General features: G+C 50.6%; 1 protein-coding gene across 1 annotated transcript; it reads right to left on the bottom strand.

Annotated features, from left to right (window-relative positions):
* Positions 1–971: 971 nt before the first annotated feature.
* Positions 972–17,386, bottom strand: Cd8b (CD8b molecule). The gene is made up of 6 exons (XM_048352203.1): positions 17,356–17,386; positions 14,187–14,546; positions 10,238–10,324; positions 5,239–5,328; positions 3,738–3,774; positions 972–1,432 (listed from the first exon to the last, which is right to left on the bottom strand). Exons 1-6 carry the CDS (start codon positions 17,384–17,386, stop codon positions 1,420–1,422), a joined length of 618 nt encoding a protein of 205 aa, XP_048208160.1. The 3' UTR covers positions 972–1,419.
* Between the last annotated feature and the right edge of the window lie 1,116 nt (positions 17,387–18,502).

The raw sequence follows: 18,502 nt of genomic DNA, 5'->3' as shown, positions 1-18,502 counted from the left end.
TTTCTTTTCTTTTGTGTCAGGACTAAGGTTAAACTCAGAGCGTGGTGTGGTTCCTTAGCTCAAGATTGGAGCTCTATCACTTGAGCCACACAACATTGCTTCTGGAGTTTTGCAGGTTCATTGGAGATGAAAGTCTCTCAGATGTGTCTACTTGGGCTGGCTTGGAACTTTCATCCTCTGGATCTCAGCTTCCCGAGTAGCTAGGATTAGAGGCGTGAGCCACCAGTGCCTGGCTAGCTTTCTTGTTTTGTGTAACATTTTTACACCCTGAACAAAACCTGTGAGCCTTTGAACACAACCTAGTTCGCACGTGCTCTTCTCTGAGCTTGTTGGGAAAACAGATGGGACTTCATTCTCTTTGTGCACCCAAGTTGCACTGGGCTTTAACTCCATGGTTTCTAGACAACCAAGGCTCAAGGCAGGGGTTGAGACCCACTCCAGCTCTCCTTGCATGTTCCTGCTCTGACCCTCAAAGCTGAGAAGTGATAAGCAAATGAATGCACAGACTCAGATGTCTCACACCTTCTCTTTGGTGCAAGACTGCCTTGATGCCAGGTTTTTGGGGGTAGGGTGCTTGGGAGAGAGCCTGGAGGACATTCTGCTGGCCTGGCTCTGGTACCTTGGATATGTCTAACCTCCCAGCTTTCTCTACACCCACCATGCAGGCTATGCCATGCTCGAGGGGCAAATAAGGATCTTGGAATCAAAATGAAGTCATACAAGTTTATCCTTGTGTCATTTCAACTGAGCATCAGCATCTTTACTGTAGACAGTTTTTTTTCTTCTTCTTTTTCAACACAGGAGCCACTTATGTGATTGACTCAGACTTTATTTTCATTTGTATAGCTGACCCATTCACAGCTACACAGAGAGTGAGAGAAGGAAGGAAGAAATGGAGGCTGGGAAATTTCCTGCTGGGAGAAAAAGTGGCATTCCTTTCCTCAACCCCATAGGTTTCCAGCACTAAAGGAAGACCTGGGAGACTCACATGGCTGTATGATTGGGAAGTCCTGGGGCTCTTATCCCCATTGCATCCCACAGGTAACCCAAGAGCCAATGGCACTACCCTACCAGGACAAAGCAAGTTTCACAGATGGTGGCCTGACAGTCACCACTCAAGGTCCCATCCACCCAGGACAAGTACAGGAGCTGAATGTGTTGTCGTGGAGGCTGTTCTTAGTTCTCCAGCTCACTTGCAAGTGTCCTAGAGCCCCCTTTCTAAGACTCCCCACGGCTCAGCCACAAGTGGCCCTGTGCTTGAGGTCCATAGAAAGAGCTAGCAGCGGTGTGATGCAGGAAGCCTGAGCAGGGCGGTGGGACCATGGTCACTGCAGGTGTCCTTTTCTCTCGTTTGCCCAGATCTCGCACATTACTGACCACAGTCTTTTCGTAGCCGGATGCCAAGAGCACAGTCTCTGATTATTTGTGAAACCTAAAGACAACAGCAAGTTGTAAGATCACTTATTTTCTGAGAAAATGGTACTGTGTTTCCTGTAGCAAGACACAAATGGCAAGCTGGGTCCTGGAGGCTTACACCTGTAATCCTAGCTAGTCAGAAGGCTGAGATCTGAGGATATGGGTTCAAAGCCAGTCCAGGCGGGAAAGTTCATGAGCCTCCTATTGCCAATTAACTACCAAAAAAGCCATAAGTGGAAGAGTATATCAAGTGGTAGAGAGCCAGCCTTGAGTGGAAAAAGCTCAGGGACAGCATGCAGGCCCTGAGTTCAAGCCCCCAAACTGGGGGAGGGAGAGAAAGAGAGGGAGAAATATGGTAAATGAGGGGTATAGGGTTCTAGCACCCAGGGACTAAGTGTTTTGTGCTAGAAAGTTGGGGGGGGGGGAAGTTATCTCAATCATTTAAAGAAGTTACAAGGCAGCACAAAAATCTCTAGCTTTGAATACTGTTACTTCCTGCAGTGTCCTGTGATGTGCACAATAAGGTGCAGTCAAGAGATGCTGTACACTGGACAGTCGGAGGCCCTGAGCATCTATTTCAGATTGCAGCTGGAGTTTGGAACCGCTGATCTTCGAGACCCAGGAGCTGTTTTGGCCTCAGGTGGATCATGATAACAAACCCAGAAGGGCTTTTCAAACTTTCTCATGTCACAAACTCTTGTTCTGATGACATCTGCTAAGTGAACCCAGACAACAGAGAGCAGAGCTGTTTCTAGTGAAGGAGGGGCAGGGTGGGGAATGAGGGACCCCCCCCCAAACTTCCCTGTGCTTCCTCCTTGCCTCAGGGGCTCCTCAGAAACCCTGGTTTGCCCAAGCTTAAGATCCTCCTACCTCCAGCTTCTCCAAAACTGGCCTTAGATCACCAGGAACAGATCAACACGAGAGGATGTGGGGCCCAGACCACAGGCACCGCCTCGAGTGGGCTCCCTCACCATAAAAGGTCATCGTGGGGAAGCTTGTGCACAGAACTTTCTGGGGGTCTCGCCTTAGGCAGCTCTGCTCAAATGATTATCTCTTAGGTGAGCTGGGGGTGAGTGGTTTCCAAATCAACCCATAAAGTGAAATTATCATTGCAGATTGTCCATAAAATACAGCTGCATGGGTAAGCAAGTCTTATATCGGACACTGTAAAGCTTGTGAAAACGCGAGCTAATGTGGACATGATCGTTTTACGAGTATTGAAAAGCACATTTTGTTTCTCGGTGGTTAGAGCCATAGGGTTGAACTTAGTTGTGTCAGTTTGTTCTGGAATTCCTTAGCACTGGGGGCTGAACATTTTCTGGGCATTTCTCTAGCAGGCCTGACAGAAGCCATGAGATTGGTACTGCCATCCCATTTCACAGACGGGAAACTGGGGCTCAGAGGGGTGAAGGGACCCAACTGCTGCCACACAGCTGTAGAGTGGCAGATGGGTCTTCAACTCAGATCAGCCCCTGTCGGGAGCCAGCACCCCTGAGCACAAGGCCTGGGGGTTCTCTTCCACTTCTCTCCTCTCCCCCGCCTCATGGGAAAGGGGTGTTCTGAGGATCGGATGAATTGGTGAAGTGGGTCGATATGACATGGCACAGTCTCTGTGTTGAGAAAGAAAGACTAGATCCAAGAGTGGGGTCCTCACCCTGGAGATGGGGAGCAGCTACAGCCTCTAGCTTTTAACAGCCTTTGTTTTTGCCAAGTTTTGCCAAGACAGGCAGAATGGTTCTTATTTGTTTGTGTTTATTTATTTACTCTTGGGACAGAGTCTTGCTCTATTGCCAAAGTTGACCTGGGTTTACTATTAGGATTACAGATGTGCAGCCTCCTGCTTGGCTAACGGGCCTTGTTTGCTGCTGCCTTGTGAGGCTGAGCCCGGGGGCTTGTCAACTCCTGGTACCCGGTGGCGTCCAGGGCAAGGGCAGGGGTGGGTAGGAAAGGACGCCACTGCTGGGGGGAAGCCTGGTTTGGAGAGAATGGACTGTCTCCATGATGTGCAAATGGGGGAATGAACTTCCTCTCTCCTGCAGGCCTGGCTGAAGGAAAAGACCGGTGGAGAGGGGCTGGACGGAGTTCTCGCTGGTGTCCGATGCCCACGCAGGCTGACTGCTATCCCTGGGAAAGCTGAGCATTCATCGTGCTTCCTGTGACATCCGTTCAGTGGTTACTCTGTATTTTTGTTTACTCAGGTTAGCGCTTTCTGTTTTTGGTTCTCTGAAGGTGGCACGCGTGTAGCTTGGGCTCCTGGCTGTGGCTGGGGGCTTCACGCAGCACAGAAGCTAAGGAACGGGGCCCCACCCAGGACCACTCACTGTTTCATGAAGTGAAGCCGGGCTCTCCTTCGCAGGCCTGGAAGAACAGAGCAAGCGCACCAGTCAGCGGGGGTTCTGGACCACCCGGACCACGCCCAGGGCTGGGGAGGGAGGAGCGGACAGCGCCACCCCCAGCTCACCCTCCTCCCTGTGCCTGGCTCACTCCCAAACGCTCCACACCTGTTCACCCCCTTTATGCTCACTGAAGCCTAGGAGTTAGAGACTACTTCAGCGTCCATCTCAAGACGGGGAAACTGAGGCATGATGAGCAAGTTATCTTAAACTAGTGGGAGAGGCAGGATTAAAAGCATTTCCACTACTCTGTGTCCTTCAACTCTTCTCTCTCGTCCTTCACAACCGGTCAGGAACGAGAAATCCCATGGAGGGGCATCTCAAACATACAGGGGGGACCAAGGACAAGCAAGATTTCCCACTAGGGTGCAGGGAAGACATAGAAGTGTGTCTCAGCCTCGGTTACTCTTTGTCTTCGAGCTACAATACATAAGTAAACACAGCTAGTTTTAATAATTTAGTGTTAGCAATTTAAAATCACCAGTCACTCAGAAAAAGTCCTTAGTCAGAGAAGTGTGCAGATCAGGGAACTTTAGTAGGGGCACTTAGTAGGGAACTCAGGATGGGGAGCAAGGGATGTCGAAGCTGTACACGCACACGGGTCATCGCTCTGGGGAGCAGATCTACCTACGCCACTACGTAGTCATAGAGACCTGTGGCCTGCCAAAGTTTAGAGCCACCCACCTGCTCAGCCTATAAAAACCCAGGGGGCATGGGTGAGCTGAAAAGCTAGGGGCAGTCTTGGCCTCCCCTCCACTGCTGATAAGGCCAGTTAGTGGGAGACCACGGGAAGAGATGAGCCCAGGTCTGGAGTGGCCAAGGACAGTGGGCAGCTGACTTTCCCACAGTCTCTTGGAAGGGGGACTTCCGGGAACGCCGCTCATACCATTGGCTAGCTCATCTAGGCCCTGGGCCCACATCCCGCATCTCCATGGCGAGTTGCCAGCCCTACCACAAGCTTCACGCCAGCTGCTCTGGGACTCTGCAGACTGTACCCCTGGCAGGCGGACAATGTCTTAACCCTGTGTGAGGCAGCTAGGCCCACCGAGGCCAGAGGCCAGGGCATAAGGTCAAGGTCACTAGATGAGGAGGCAGCAGCTCTGGGCCCCAACCTAAGTTCATCTGACTCCAGGGAGGGCTGGGCTCTCCTTTTGGCAGCAAAGGATCTGAGATGTGGAGTCTGGAGATGTGGCTAAGTGCTAGCATCCATTCTCAGCAAGCACGATGTGCTGGCACCCCTCAATCTCCTCAAACCCCCCTGCCCCAAAGAAGAAAGCGAAGAATCACTTCCTGAACCACCAGAGGGTCTCCGGGGCCACATGGCCACCAGACTGTTGTCTACTGCTCTGGAGAAAAGACTCCCCCTCCCTCCAGGGACCTTCACACAGGAACCGGGGGCACCAAGACGGGCTGGCAAAGGGCAACTCACAGTAAAGGCGCATGCTCACACCCAGGGACACCAGCAGAACCAGGATCCCAGCCCCCATCAGGCTGAGGGGGATGAGACCACATGTTGGGCCTGGAAAACACACACAGGACATTTGTTCAACATAACATTTGAGGCCCACAGATACAGAAGGAGGAAAATCACCCAGGGCACACTTTAAGGAGAGTGTTACCAGTCCCTCCTCCTCTTCTTCCTCTTCCTCCTCCTCCTCTTCCCCCTCCTCCTCCTCCTCTTCCCCCTCCTCCTCCTCCTCTTCCCCCTCCTCCTCCTCCTTTTCCCCCTCCTCCTCCTCCTCTTCCCCCTCCTCCTCGGGCTTGAACTCAGCCTGGGTGCTGTCCTTGAGCTTTTTTGCTCAAGGCTAATGCTCTACCACTTGAGCCTTAGATCGGCTTCCAGCTTTCTTGGAGGTAAGAGCTGCATGGATTTTTCTGCCCAGGCTGGCTTCAAACCATGATCTTCAGATCCCAGCCTCCTGAGTAGCTAGGATTATAGGCATGAGCCACTGGTGCCTGGCATCCAAATTTTCTTGTACAAACTTCAAACATCATCAAGATCTATCATCTATCTATCTATCTATCTATCTATCTATCTATCTATCTATCTACCTACCTACCTACCTATCTTCTATCTATCATCTATGTATCTTCTATCTATCTAGTCTCTTTTCCATTTTTTAAAAATAATTAAACTTGGAAACTATTTATGTTCAAAGGGAAAAGAAAATTCTCATGCCTAGAAATGAGATTTTATTTAAACTATTTAAAATTTTGTATTTAAATTTCACAAATGACTATATTTTTATGGTAAAAAGTTTAGTATATGGTTAAAATACCTCTAGAGCTAGGTGCCAATGGTTCACATCTGTAATCCTAACTACTCAGGAAGCTTAGTATTTCAGTTCAAAATCAGCTAGTGCAAGAAAGTCCTTAGGACTCTTATCTACAATTAACCAGCAAAAAGCCAGAAGTAGAGATGTGACTCAAATGGTACACTACTAGTCTTGAGCAAAAAAGCTAGCCGACAGCCTATGAGCCCTGAGTTCATGCCCAGCGCGAACCAGCATTCACACAACAACAAAACTCCAGGTAAGGAGCAAATGGCATTGAAATTTTGATAATTTTCCTTTCTGAATTTACATGTTTGTAATTTCCATGGATAGATAAGTTGCTTTTCAAATTTGCACAGTGGACCATCCTGTAGAATTGATCCTGGAACTACTTATTCCCCTTCCCTTCATCATGCCAGCACATTTCCCCTAGTAAAGTCACATGTGGCATTTGGATAGCTTTCCTGTTTTACTCTTACAAATTACCCAGCAGAGAACTTCCTGGTAGGTGTTTTATTTCCTGAAGTGGATATGCAAGCAAGAACTGCCTGGACTGTGAAGGTGGCTTAGCAGTAGAGAGCTTGCCTAGCATGCATGAAGCCCTGGGTTCAATTCCTCAGTACCACATAAACAGAAAAAGCCACAAGTGGTGCTGTGGCTCAAGTGGTAGAGTGCTAGCCTTGAGCACAGAGAGGCTCAGGGACAGTGCTCAGGTCCTGAGTTCAAGCTCCCAGGACTGCTTGCGCTGGCTTCAAAACCATGATCCTAGGGCTTGGAATGTAGCTTCGTGGTAGAGTGCTAGCCTTGAACAAAAGAAGCCCAGGAACAGTGCCAGGACTGGCAAAACAAATAAGCAAACAAAAATGAGAAGTCCAAATCCATAGATTTTTGTCTATTTTTAGGTGTACGAGGTACTGTCCAATGTTTTATCTTCCTTCCCACCCATGAATAGTGCACCCTGCTCACCCTTAGTATCATTGAGTTTTTGTGTTTGTTTTTCTGTGATGGTACTGTGGTTGAACCCATGACCTTGTGTTCTCATTTGGCTTTTTCACTTATAGCTGGTGCTCTACTCCTTGAACTATGTCTCCAGTCCTGGTTTTTAGTTTTTATCAATTCAGTGGAAAGAGGGGAGCAGTATTTCACTTTAAGCTGTGATTATGTGTGAAATTTGACTTATTTTTACGTATTGGACACATAATTTTATTTAGATGGTGGAGACATTATAAACTAGATTGTGCAGATGGTTGTGTAACTAAGCAACTTTGTAAATTCATTGAGTCTGTGTGTTTACAATGGGAAGTATATGGTATGGCGATTACATCTGAAGGACGTTTTAAAACGTAACAGACATGGGAGGCGTCCTGGGGTGTGGACTGACTGAACGGAAGTCAGCAATAGACTACATGTAGCTCCTTTATGTCACCTGGCTACTCCTACTTCCACATCTTTTCCTTTTTTTCCTGGGCCTGCCTTAGGGCTTGAACGCATGGGCTTGAGCACTGTTGGGCTTCTTTTGCTCAAGGCTAATGCTCTACCACTTAACTCACACTGCCCCTTCTGGACTTTTCTGCATAGTTTATTCGAGGTAAGAGTCTCATGGATTTTGCTTCCCTGGGCTAGCTTGCAACCTCAGTCCTCAGATCTCAACCACTTGAGTCGCTAGGATTATGGGCATGAGCTATCAGCTCCTGGCTCTTTTGAGATGGAGTCTCATCGTGCTGCCCAGGCTAGTGTCAAACGTGTGGGCTCAGGTGACCTGTTCTTGGCTTCCTGCGTAGCTGAGATGACAGGCACCATGTTTGTGTGCTGCACCATTTGTCCTGCAGCCTGCCTGGTCTCCAGAGGAAGTTGTCTGGGCACAATCTGCTACAAGACAAGGCCATTCTGTCCTCACCTCCATTCTGTGCGACTTGGCCTTTCTTGGGTGTTGATTTTGCTTTACATTGAGACCTCCTGCGGCCGCTCCTGTCCTCAGCCCCAGGTCCTATTCAGTGCCTCCCTCAGGAGCTTTCATATTTAAAAACAAAGAACCCAAGTAACACAAGGCAGTGCTGTGGATGGGGTGTGTGTCCCTTGTGGTTTCTTCACTGGGTGACACCAGATGGCAATTTCTGTGTGACAGCGGTAACCTTGGGGGCAGGGGAGGTTGAAGGCGAAGTCAGTAGTTTTCCAGAAACACATTTGGGCCGATGGGTTCAAGGAAAGTGTATATCCTCCGCTCTCCCTCTCACTTCCATCCTGGCAAAGAGACGTCTGATGCAGAAAGGCACGTTTACTTGCTTATTAGCAAATGCATATTAAGCTCATCTTGTGTGTTACATCCTGTTAGGTATCAAAACTGGAAAGTGTTCAAGTGCTGGAAGTTTGAGTTGGGTCATTTTGTTAGTTAGCAGCTTTATTAGGATATAACTTGCACATCATGAAGTCCATCCATTTCAGGTGTACAATTTGATTTAAACAACGTTTACAATCTTCCGAGAACTGAGTGCCAGTGGCTCACATCTGTAATCCTCGCTACGTAGGAGGCTGAGATCTGAGGATTGTGGTTTGAAGCCAGCCTGGGCAGGGAAGTTCATGAGACTCATGTCTGTTGTAGGGAGCAGAGCTGAATCCATTTTGACTAGGGAAACATGGTAGGAAATGTTGGGGGGAGTAAAACTGACTCCATCTTGATTATTAGGTCAACCTGACCCAAAAATTCTGCTTCTGTAAATGGCTTGCTTAACTTATTTGTTGCTTGCTCTACTCCCTGCATCAAGCCCCTACATCTGTGCTACGCTTTCACCCTTATAAACCCCAACTTGAGGACTGCTCGGGGTCACGGTGGCAGCTCCCGAGTCTGCCCTGTGTCCCTGGGTCAGCCCGCTTTTTGCTGTCGCTTCAGCTCCTGAGTCTGTGATGTGTCCCTGGCTGGTCAGTTCGCTTTTTGCTTCCCCAGTAAGTTCATCCTTTCGCTTGAGACTGTCTCTGAGTGGTGAACTCTTGGAGGGACAGGGAATCCCTTCCCTCGAACCCCATAACAATGTTCGCTAAACTCAAAAGAAAAGCCAAAAGTGGAGCTGTGGTTCAAGTGGTAGAGCACTAGCCTTGAGTACAAAAGCTTAGGGACAAGGCCCAGACCCAGAGTCCAAACCCCAGGACCAACCTCCACACAAAAAATCTTCAGAGAATTGTGCAACCATCAGTATAATGTAACTTGAGAACATTTTCATCTGCCTGGAAAGAAGCTCCTATACTTTCTTTCTTTCCTTCCTTCCTTCCTTTCTCCTCTCTCTCTCTCTCTCTCTCTCTCTCTCTCTCTCTCTCTCTCTCTCTCTCTCTCTCTCTCTCTCTCTCAATGTCAGTCATGGGGCTTGAACTCTGGGCCTGGGTGTTATCCCTGAGCTCTTCAGCTCAAGGCTAACACTCTACCACTTGAGCCATGGTGCCACTTCCAGTTTTCTGGTGGTTAACTGGAGATAAGAGACTCACAGAGTTTTCTGCCTGAGCTGGCTTTGAACCTCCATCTTCAGATCTCAGCCTCCTGAGTAGCTAGAATTATAGGCATGAGCCAATGGCTCCTGGCTCTTCATCCATTTTCTATCTCTATGAACTATCATACTCTGGATATTCCATATCTGTGGAATTATGAGATATGAGGTCTTTTCTAACAAGCCTCCTTTCCCTGCATAATATTTCCAGAGTTTATCCAAGAGTTATTTATTTAGAGACAGGATCTTGTTATGTAGCCTAGGCTGGCCTTAAACTTGCAATCCTCCCCCATCAGCCTCCCGAGAGCTGAGAGTATAGATGTGTGCCACCATGCCTGGCCATCGCATCCTGGCAACCAGGATTCATTAGCTGGTAGACATTTGGGTGGGTTCTGCTTTTGAGCTGTCATGAACAAAGCTGCTGTGCAGATGTTTTAGCGGATCTATCCTTATGTCTGCTTGGCACTGTGAGGATCTGAGTCCGTCCCCTCTACACTGGGATCCACTATTATACTTGGGATCGCTTTTAACCCCTGTTGGGAGCTGGAGAAACAGGGTACAGACTCACCACTTTCCAAAGTGCTTGCAGAAGGATGAAAGGAGAAGAGGATGAAGAGGAGGAGGGAGGAAGAGAGGGAGGAATAAAGGGAGAGGGAGTGGGAAGGGTGTGTGTGGAACTCACCCTTCTGGGGTCCTGGGTTGGGGAACCTGCACATTTTCTTCCTGGGGGTCCTCCTGGTGGGTTGGATAGTGGTGGGAAGAGCATCCACTACGACAGGAAGCAAAGCACACATCAGCCGGGTAAAGAGCAGGCAGACTTAGAGACAACCGTGTACCTTATGTGCAGGCACCGAAGTCCTCACCGTGCAACCCTGGGATGCTACACGGACTTCCAGTCACACAGCAGGAAAGCTTCTCATCGGCTCGCAGCCATGTCTAGGACCTTGGACTGAGGATCAGTGTGGTGTCATGGAGAAAGGGGCTCTTGACCCTCCTTCCCAATCCCGAAGCCAGTGAGGAAGCCCCCAAGGAGATGGCCGCTCTATTCTGCACACATTACATCATGAAGGCTGCCTAGTTTGAGATCTGTTTTCCTTCTCTTAGAAGTCCTTAGAAATAATATAATATAAGCTAGGTGCTGGTGGCTCATGCATGCCTGTAACACACACACACACACACACACACACACACACACACACACGTCAAACTCAGCCCAAGGCCTTTGGTCATCAGTACTGAAGAGTGGCTGTGAGGTGACAAGGACCTCATGGCTCCCTGCTGGGGTGTCATTTCCTTACTGCTCATGGCCCCAGAGGTGATTCCATCCACCTCAAGAAGGCAGGGGCTTCTCAGCCCCCACTGGTGAAGGGAGTTGGCTCTACAGGGCTCTTAGTACCTTGGCTGGGCCCAGAAGCCTGGGTCTGATGTGGGGGTTCTCGGGGGCACCAAGAGCTGTTCTGTTTTAATTTCCTCTGGCCCACGGTCAAGTTCCCCTTGATCGCTCCTGACTCTCTAGTTTCAACCGCTCTCTGTGTCCTTGCAATGGACCGCCCTTTGGGCCCATGGTGTGCTTAATGGGCCAGAACCAGGTCCCATCTTTTCCCGGACACTGACTCTATCACCTGGCTTCTCTCCAGCACAGATCCTTTTGGCCAAACAGGTGGGCTCTGGTTCTGGGTATTCAGGCTGAGGGTAGACTGGAGCGAACAAGCTTTGGGGAGGTGTTGCCATTTCTGGGTTACTGGGCAGCGTATGCAGCCAGGAAGCCAGGTAGTGGTGAGTGAAGTTGGTGCTTCCGTGAAGTTTCTAGAGGTTTCTGCAAATCTATTAGGCTTCTTCACCATCTACCTTTCTCAAACCCCTAAATCTCATGAGTGGGAAGATGTGTGGTAAAGATGTAGGGGGGAGCAGAGCTGACTCCATCTTGAATGTGCTAAGTCCCCCCCACCCCCGAAATGAAACAAAGTATGAACATAGTGAGCCTGGTTGCCTAAGTTTTCTTAGAACTAGGTGCCTGGAGTTTTAGAGTTGGAAATATAGTAAGTTTTAGTGTTAAAATTGTAACAGCTTCTAAACCCTGGTGATGACTCCATGCTAGAGGGCTGCACCCCCACCAGTGAGACCAGTTCCTTGTAGTTTGACATTTAAAAATATAGGGAGCCCTTGTTCCCCTCTGTACCTAGGAAGCAACCATGGTAACAGACAGTAAAAAATGATCATAGTCATAGACTGTAGAAATAATCATAATAGTAGTTATAGGAATGCCATGGTAACTGTTGGGTCAGTTTACTTATGATTGAGTACTGGATTGTTTTAGCCCGCCCAAGCTTGCTTAGTGGTAATAGGGAAACATGGTAACAATTGTTAAAATAAAGTTGGTACTAGGTCAGCCTGACCTCAAAATTCTGCCTCTGTAAACGGTTTGCTTAACCCATTTGTGACTTGCTCTACCCCCTGGCTAACCCCCTGCATCAGTGCTATGTGACCACCTGCTGTAAAATGCACAGCTTCTACCTATATAAACCCCAGTTTGAGGACTGTTAGGCGTTGCAGTTACAGCTCCCAAGTCTGTGCTGCGTTCCTGACCTATCAGTTCACTTTTTTACTTCCCTAATAAATCCATCTTTTTGCTTGAGACCATCTCTGTGTGGTGGGCTCTTGGAGGGGCGTGGAACCCCCTCTCCCGGACCCCGGAACACAGACAGACAAAAACAATAAACCAAACCAAAACCTGAAGTCCCTCAAAGCCCAGGTGTGTGTACAGGAATCCGTGCGCAGCTCCACCCCACCTCCAGTGGGGGCCCACACTTCCTCAGAACCCCACGCCCACCCCAGAGTGCAGGCTTGTTTGGTTTGCTTTTATGGCAAGGTCTCACTTTGAGCTCAGGCTGCCCCGGAACTCATGGTCCTCTTGTCTCAGCTTCCCAAGTCCTGGGATTACAGGTGTTCACCCCCCTACCTGCTTCTTGTCTTTCTAGTTGTGCTTCTGTTCCTAGTTGTCTCTGCCTCTCCACTTCTTGGTCCCCCTGTCCCTCTTGGTGCCCCCTAGAGGGGCAGGAGACAGGGACATAGGAGCCCTCGCCATAGGCTGAGCTGGGAAACTGGGGCTCACTACAGCCACACAAGGGGGAATCTGCCACAATCCCTCCCCATTCTTGGTGGCTGAATTTGTCCAACATGGCAGCCACTGGCCACATGTGCAGCTGAGCTTGCACGATGTGGTCCATCTGTAGGCAAAAAGAGTTCAGCAAAAACTTTCATACTGGTTACCTACTGAAATGATAAGTGTCGATAAGTTGACTCAAATGTACTATGAAAATCAATTCCTCTTGTTTCTTTTTCATTAAAAAAAACTATTCAAAAATTTAAAATTAGGGGCTGGGAAAGGGGCTTGGTGGTAGAGTGCTTGCCTAGCATGCATGAAGCCCTGGATTGGATTCCTCAGTACCACATGAGCAGAAAAAGCTGGAGATGGTGCTGTGGCTCAAGTGGTAGCGTGCTAGCCTTGAGCAAGAAGAAGCTCAGGGACAGAGCTCAGGCTCTGAGTTCACACCCCAGGGCTGACAGAAAGAAAGAAAGAAAAAGAATATTTAAAATTACGTCTTTGGCTTACAATATATTTCTACTGGCTATACTAACGGAACTCCTAGAACCAAACCTTCCCAGGACTGGAGAGGTCAAGAGTCCCCGTGAAGAAGACGAGAAATCTGAGGCTGCCAGGAGGGGAAGGGCCTGCCTAAATGTGGCAAATTCTCTGCAGAGCTGGGCTTGACATCCAGTTTGCTTACTCCCAATGGTAGGCTTTAATGCACAAGGAGGATTGAAGGCATCTGCCCCTCCATTACCCGGGGAATGCTCTCATTGGGTAAGCCCAGATAAAAAGAACCTCCTTTCCTGGTGCATAGTCAGCATTTCTGAGACCCCCATCTGAGCAGGGACCCAGCTCTGATGTGACTTGAAGGGCATAAAAAGCACAACATCTTGTCTCCATAAAAAAAGCACAATGCTGTTGGGCCAGGTAACTAATGTCTGTAATTCCAGCTACTTGGGGGCAGGGGTAGGAGGATTGGGGTTGGAGGCCAGCCTAAGGCACAAAGTTAGCAGGCAAAACCTCCATCTCAACACGCTGGAGGTGGCGACACAAGCCTGCAATCCCAGCTCTGTGAGCAGTGGAGGCTGTCCCAGGCCAAAAGTACCAGAGCCTAGCTGAAAAATAACTAAAGCCAAAGAAAGGCTGGGGCCATGGCTCAAGTGCTAGAGTACTTGCTTAGGAAATACGATCCAAATTCAAACCCAGGACAATAGGAATAAGTCAATAAAAATCAAAGAGCACAGTGCCTGTCTCTGACCTACCTCTTCCAGTCTATCTAATTTCACCAAAACAAGGCTCTCAGTACATCATCAGCTGGCAGGTAGCAGCAGGAAGTGCCAAGACCAAGGAGATCATGGTGCTTGGGTGAATGGCCTGGGGAACGCTCAATACACATTTCCTGGTTACTATTAGAAGCAGTGCTGTTAGTCCTGGTTGCTGAGGAGAGTTCACTGAGAGCAGGGCGGCCCCAGGGCCTGGCACGTGGCCAACACCCTGTAGGCACACGACGCTCATTTACATAGTGCTAGCTCGTTCTTACCCACGTTCAGCCGAATGCTCTGACTGAAGGTCAGCTCGGGGTGCCCCACGGTCATGCACAAGTAGATGCCACTGTCTGCAGGCGTCACATCCCTGAGTCTCAGAGTGGACTTGGCTGGCTCCTGAGACAAAGTTAGCTTCTCCTTTGTTGCCCCTGAGCTGTGAATCGTAACTTTTCCGGTCTTCCAGGAAGCCAGGGCCTCATAGTGAGGGCCATCGCTGGGGGCCTGCTGCCATTTCAGCCAGTAGGTGTTCGTATTGCTATGGCTGGATTTCAACCGGCAGTCCAGCGACACTGATTCGTTGCTCAGAACCTGCACCAGTTCAGGGGCTTGCTGGGAGGCAAGGACGCCACAGAGAGCTGCAAGAGGGCAGAAGGACAGACACCTTCAGCACATTGTCCTGGACAAAGTTGTGGGGGTGTCTCGGAGTCAGACCAAGCCATGGATCAAAGGCCAATCCAGGGGAAATCCTGCCAGTGACAGGGCTTAGGGTATTAAACGCTGCGGGGCCTCTGGGATTCAAGCCTGATAGGACTCAGTGGCCAGGTAGGCAATTGCTACAGGGACAGTGTGGCCATTTGGTGATAAAAGGCTAAATATCTGGCCCTCGCCATGAATTATTTCAGTCAAGTCTCAAACTGGCTTTGGGATCTTTTTGCATGTATATGTGAGTGCCGGTACTAAGCTTGAAATCAGGGTCAGGTGATGCCCCATAGCTTTTCACTCAAGGCTGGAACTTCACCACTGGAGCTGTTCTAGCTTTTTGGTGGTTCACTGGAGATTAGAATCTCATGGACTTTCCTGCCTGGGTTGGCTTAGAACCATGTGACTCAGATCTCAGCCTCTCGAGGAGCTAGAATTATAGGCATGAGCCACCAGTGCCGGGCTGGTTTGGGGATTTTTATCCCCATTATGCAGATGAGAAATTCTAGAAAAGCTTCTTGATTCAAGTCACAATTATAGCTACTAGTTTACCTGGAACCCAAAATTTGAAGCTGAGATTGGTCATCTTTAGCTTCCCTGGCTGCCAGCTGACACAAAGGCCTTCCAGAGGCTCCCAGCAGCTGAAGACCCAGGCATGATGGGAGACTAGACTTAGGCCAAGCACATGGCTGATCTGTGCTGCCAAAAACAGGACCAGCCACCATTTCTGGGCAACTGTCTCTAGGAGGCCCAATTGTAGACATTTCTCTCCAATCCAGAGGCTGGTAGGTCATCAGATCCCAACTCCAGCAAAAGGACAGGCACCCCCAGAAGCAGAACTGGGAGTTCACTTTGGTGTTCGAAGGGAGGGCCACGCAGGCGGGGGCTTGTTCATGAGGAAAAGGTGGGACTCACAGCCCTGGCTGGAAAGCCAGCACCCGCTCTGCATCCACGTGAGACCGTAGGGGAGTCACAGAGCACTGGTCTGGTGCTCCTGCTCTGCTTGCCAAAGAGCAGTGGAAAGAAACAGGAGGCCACTCACAGTTCCAACAAACCCCATTTGACCTTCCATTTTGGCTTGGGACAGAAGGTGACTCTGTGTCACATGGAGAAGCACCAAGATGACACAAACCTGGGTGAGGAGAGGAGGCGTGTGTGTGTGTGTGTGTGCATGCACAGGTGAGCCACAGAGAAGCCATCTCCTGAGTTAGCGGCCGGTGTTTCTGTCGGTGCCTGTGGCTGATACTCCATGCTAGGACAGATGAGATTAACTTAAACTCAACTTAAACGGACTGCACCTTCACACCACTTGAAGCTTCAACCTCCTCTTCTTTTCTTTTTAAGGTCTGAGACTGGGACTTGAACTTGGTACCTGATGGTTTTGCTCATTGACTGGCGCTCTACCCCTGAAGCTTTGACTTTCACACTTGGTGCTAAATAGCTACTGGGCTCTCTTTTCTCCTCAAAGGCCAGACTACCTTTTCCAGTGGTGCCTTTGGAGAAATAGGTCAATAATGTAGTGTTTACAGTGCTACAGAAGGCATGGTCAGGCATTCTCTTGCTTGACTCTCAACTAGTCCTATGGGGGAAGAGACTGCTTTACACACATTTTACACATGAGCAAACAGAGGCCCAGGAAAGGTAAGAGTGCTTGTTACACAAGTTACACAGCCTGTATATTAGTGAACCCACACTTAAACCTTGGTCATAGGAGTCCAAGACTTGAGGGCAAAGCCCCTGAATTAAAGAAGCCTGTGATCCACTCCTAGGACTCCGTAGTGGGTTTACGAATACACAGATGACAGAAGTCCTTCCAGAAAAGCCCAGAAGTGGCTCGTTGGTGGAAGGCTATGCGTTTCCCCCCTTCTGGCTAAGGCATAGCCTGCCCCCTGGCTCCCCAGCTCTCCCTGGGCTCGCTTGTTTTCCTGGCTTCTGGGGACCTTAGCTGGCTGTGACTGCGACCTGCTGCATTGTGGATACAAAGGCAGGTTTCAAAGCCTCTCGGTAACCCACAAATTCCATTCCCAAAGGAACCTGATATTTCTAGAACCATCAGCAACCGTCTTTCCAGGTCAGGTCTCTAGGTCAGGGTCTGGTCTCTCTGGTAGGATGTTAGTTTTGGAGGGGGTGGGGTGCTGGGGACCACAGATTAGTAGGTATTTTGGGGTTCAGTCTCACTGGGCGTGAGTCTCAACCCTAGCCAAATCTGCCAACTCCCAAATTTCCACTTCAGTGCAACTTCTTTGAGGAGCCGAAGTACACAGGACCCCTAATGCCGGAAGGAGCCAGGAGAGGAAGTGCCCCCTAGAGCTGTCCACGGACTGGCAGCGCCAGGCGGCTTCCGTCCACCTGCTGCACCACTGCTTCCGGGAAGTAATGAGGATGTGTCTGCGGCACTCCCTGCCCGGGCCAGACTGCATCCCTGGCACCTTCCTAGGGCCATCCGGGGAGGCCCTCCGGTTCACACCGGTCTGCCTTCACTCTTCCCCTCTGCCTGCCCCACCTCCAGGCTTTGGGGCAGAGGTCTAGGTCGGGAGGCCCTCCGATGCCAGGGCCGGTGATGCGATGCGCTCAGGGAAGGATTTCTGGTCCTCTCCACTCTCCGAGGCTGTGCCCGTCCAGCGCCCCCTCCCCCTGACCCCCCTCCCCCTCCCCACAGCGCGGCTCTGGGCTCTTCTGCCTGTGAGACAACCATTTCCAAACGGGCCCTTGTCCCCTGGTCTACCTCAGACCAGCCCAGCTTACCTGCCAGGACGAGCCAAAGCCAGGGCTTCATCTTGGCGCACGGCCCGCCCGGGGCACCTGGTTCCCACCGGGCCGGCTCGGGGCGGGGAGGGTGGGGCCTGGGTGGGCGGGGCCGATGGGTAGGGGCGGGGCCTCGGTGTGTGGGGATCGCTAGGCCTCCGCCCACAGCTTCCTGGCAGATCGGAGGTCAGGGCTGCCCTCTGCAGATCCCCCAGGTCCCCGTGCAAGGCCTGACAGTGCCTGAACCCTGCCAAGCCGGGCGTGCGGGGGGGGGGGGGGGTGGTGATTCCTGCCCTCCAGGAATCAGGGCCGAGCTGTGACCCCCGTGACGCCGGGTCAGCTGAGGCCCAGAGGTCAGCAGGCCCCAGGGCCTGGGCACCGTCCCCCCTGGACTTCATCGCTCAAGGCTAAGTGCTCTCCCACCCGAGCCACAGCCTTTTCGATGGCTAATTGGAGCTAAGTAGCTCAAGGACTTTCCTGCCCTGGCTGGATCCTCCGATCTCGGCGGCCTCTCGCGCAGCTAGGATTACAGGTGTGAGCCAGGCCGCTGCTCCTGGTGAGCAGCGATGGAGCGCCTGCTGGGTCCCCAGAGGTGGGCTGAGCCCGGAGTATGGAGATGTGGGCCCCTCCTGAGGGAAGAAGGAAAATGAACTGACCCGTGATGCACGCTGGGATGAGAAGCCGCTTGGGCTCTGGAGAGGGGTCCCCAACCCTAGTGAGAGTAGGGTGGAGCCAGCCTCCCTGGGTCTGGAAGGATGGAGATGAGGGGGACAGGCAGGCTCGTATGCCTGCTTTCTTTCTCTGTAGCTGTTCCCTGGCTTCTCTACCTGTGCAGTCAGGGGCCCTCGTTAGGGAGAACTGGCTTAGCCAAGGTGGGTAAGAGAGGAGGGTTTTGGTGAGTTGCAGAGGCCTGCATAGGCAGAAGGGGGAACTTGATGATCTCAAGGGGGAGGGAGGACGGGGAGGGCGTTGCAGAGAGGCCCTGGGGAAGTCACAAATGGTAACTACATGCTACTTGCCAGTGGCTTACACCTATTATAAGCCCAGCTGCTCTGGAGGACTGAGATCCAGCATATCAAGGACTCGAAGCCAGCCAGGGGGCAGGAAAGTGCTAAAGACTCTATTTACTAATTAGCCAGCACAAATG

This window comes from Perognathus longimembris, chromosome 8 (assembly GCF_023159225.1).
Source record: "Perognathus longimembris pacificus isolate PPM17 chromosome 8, ASM2315922v1, whole genome shotgun sequence".
Classification (NCBI taxonomy): domain Eukaryota; kingdom Metazoa; phylum Chordata; class Mammalia; order Rodentia; family Heteromyidae; genus Perognathus; species Perognathus longimembris.
The sequence above is the reverse complement of the archived record's forward strand: the minus strand, read 5'-3'. Positions and strand labels throughout refer to the sequence as shown.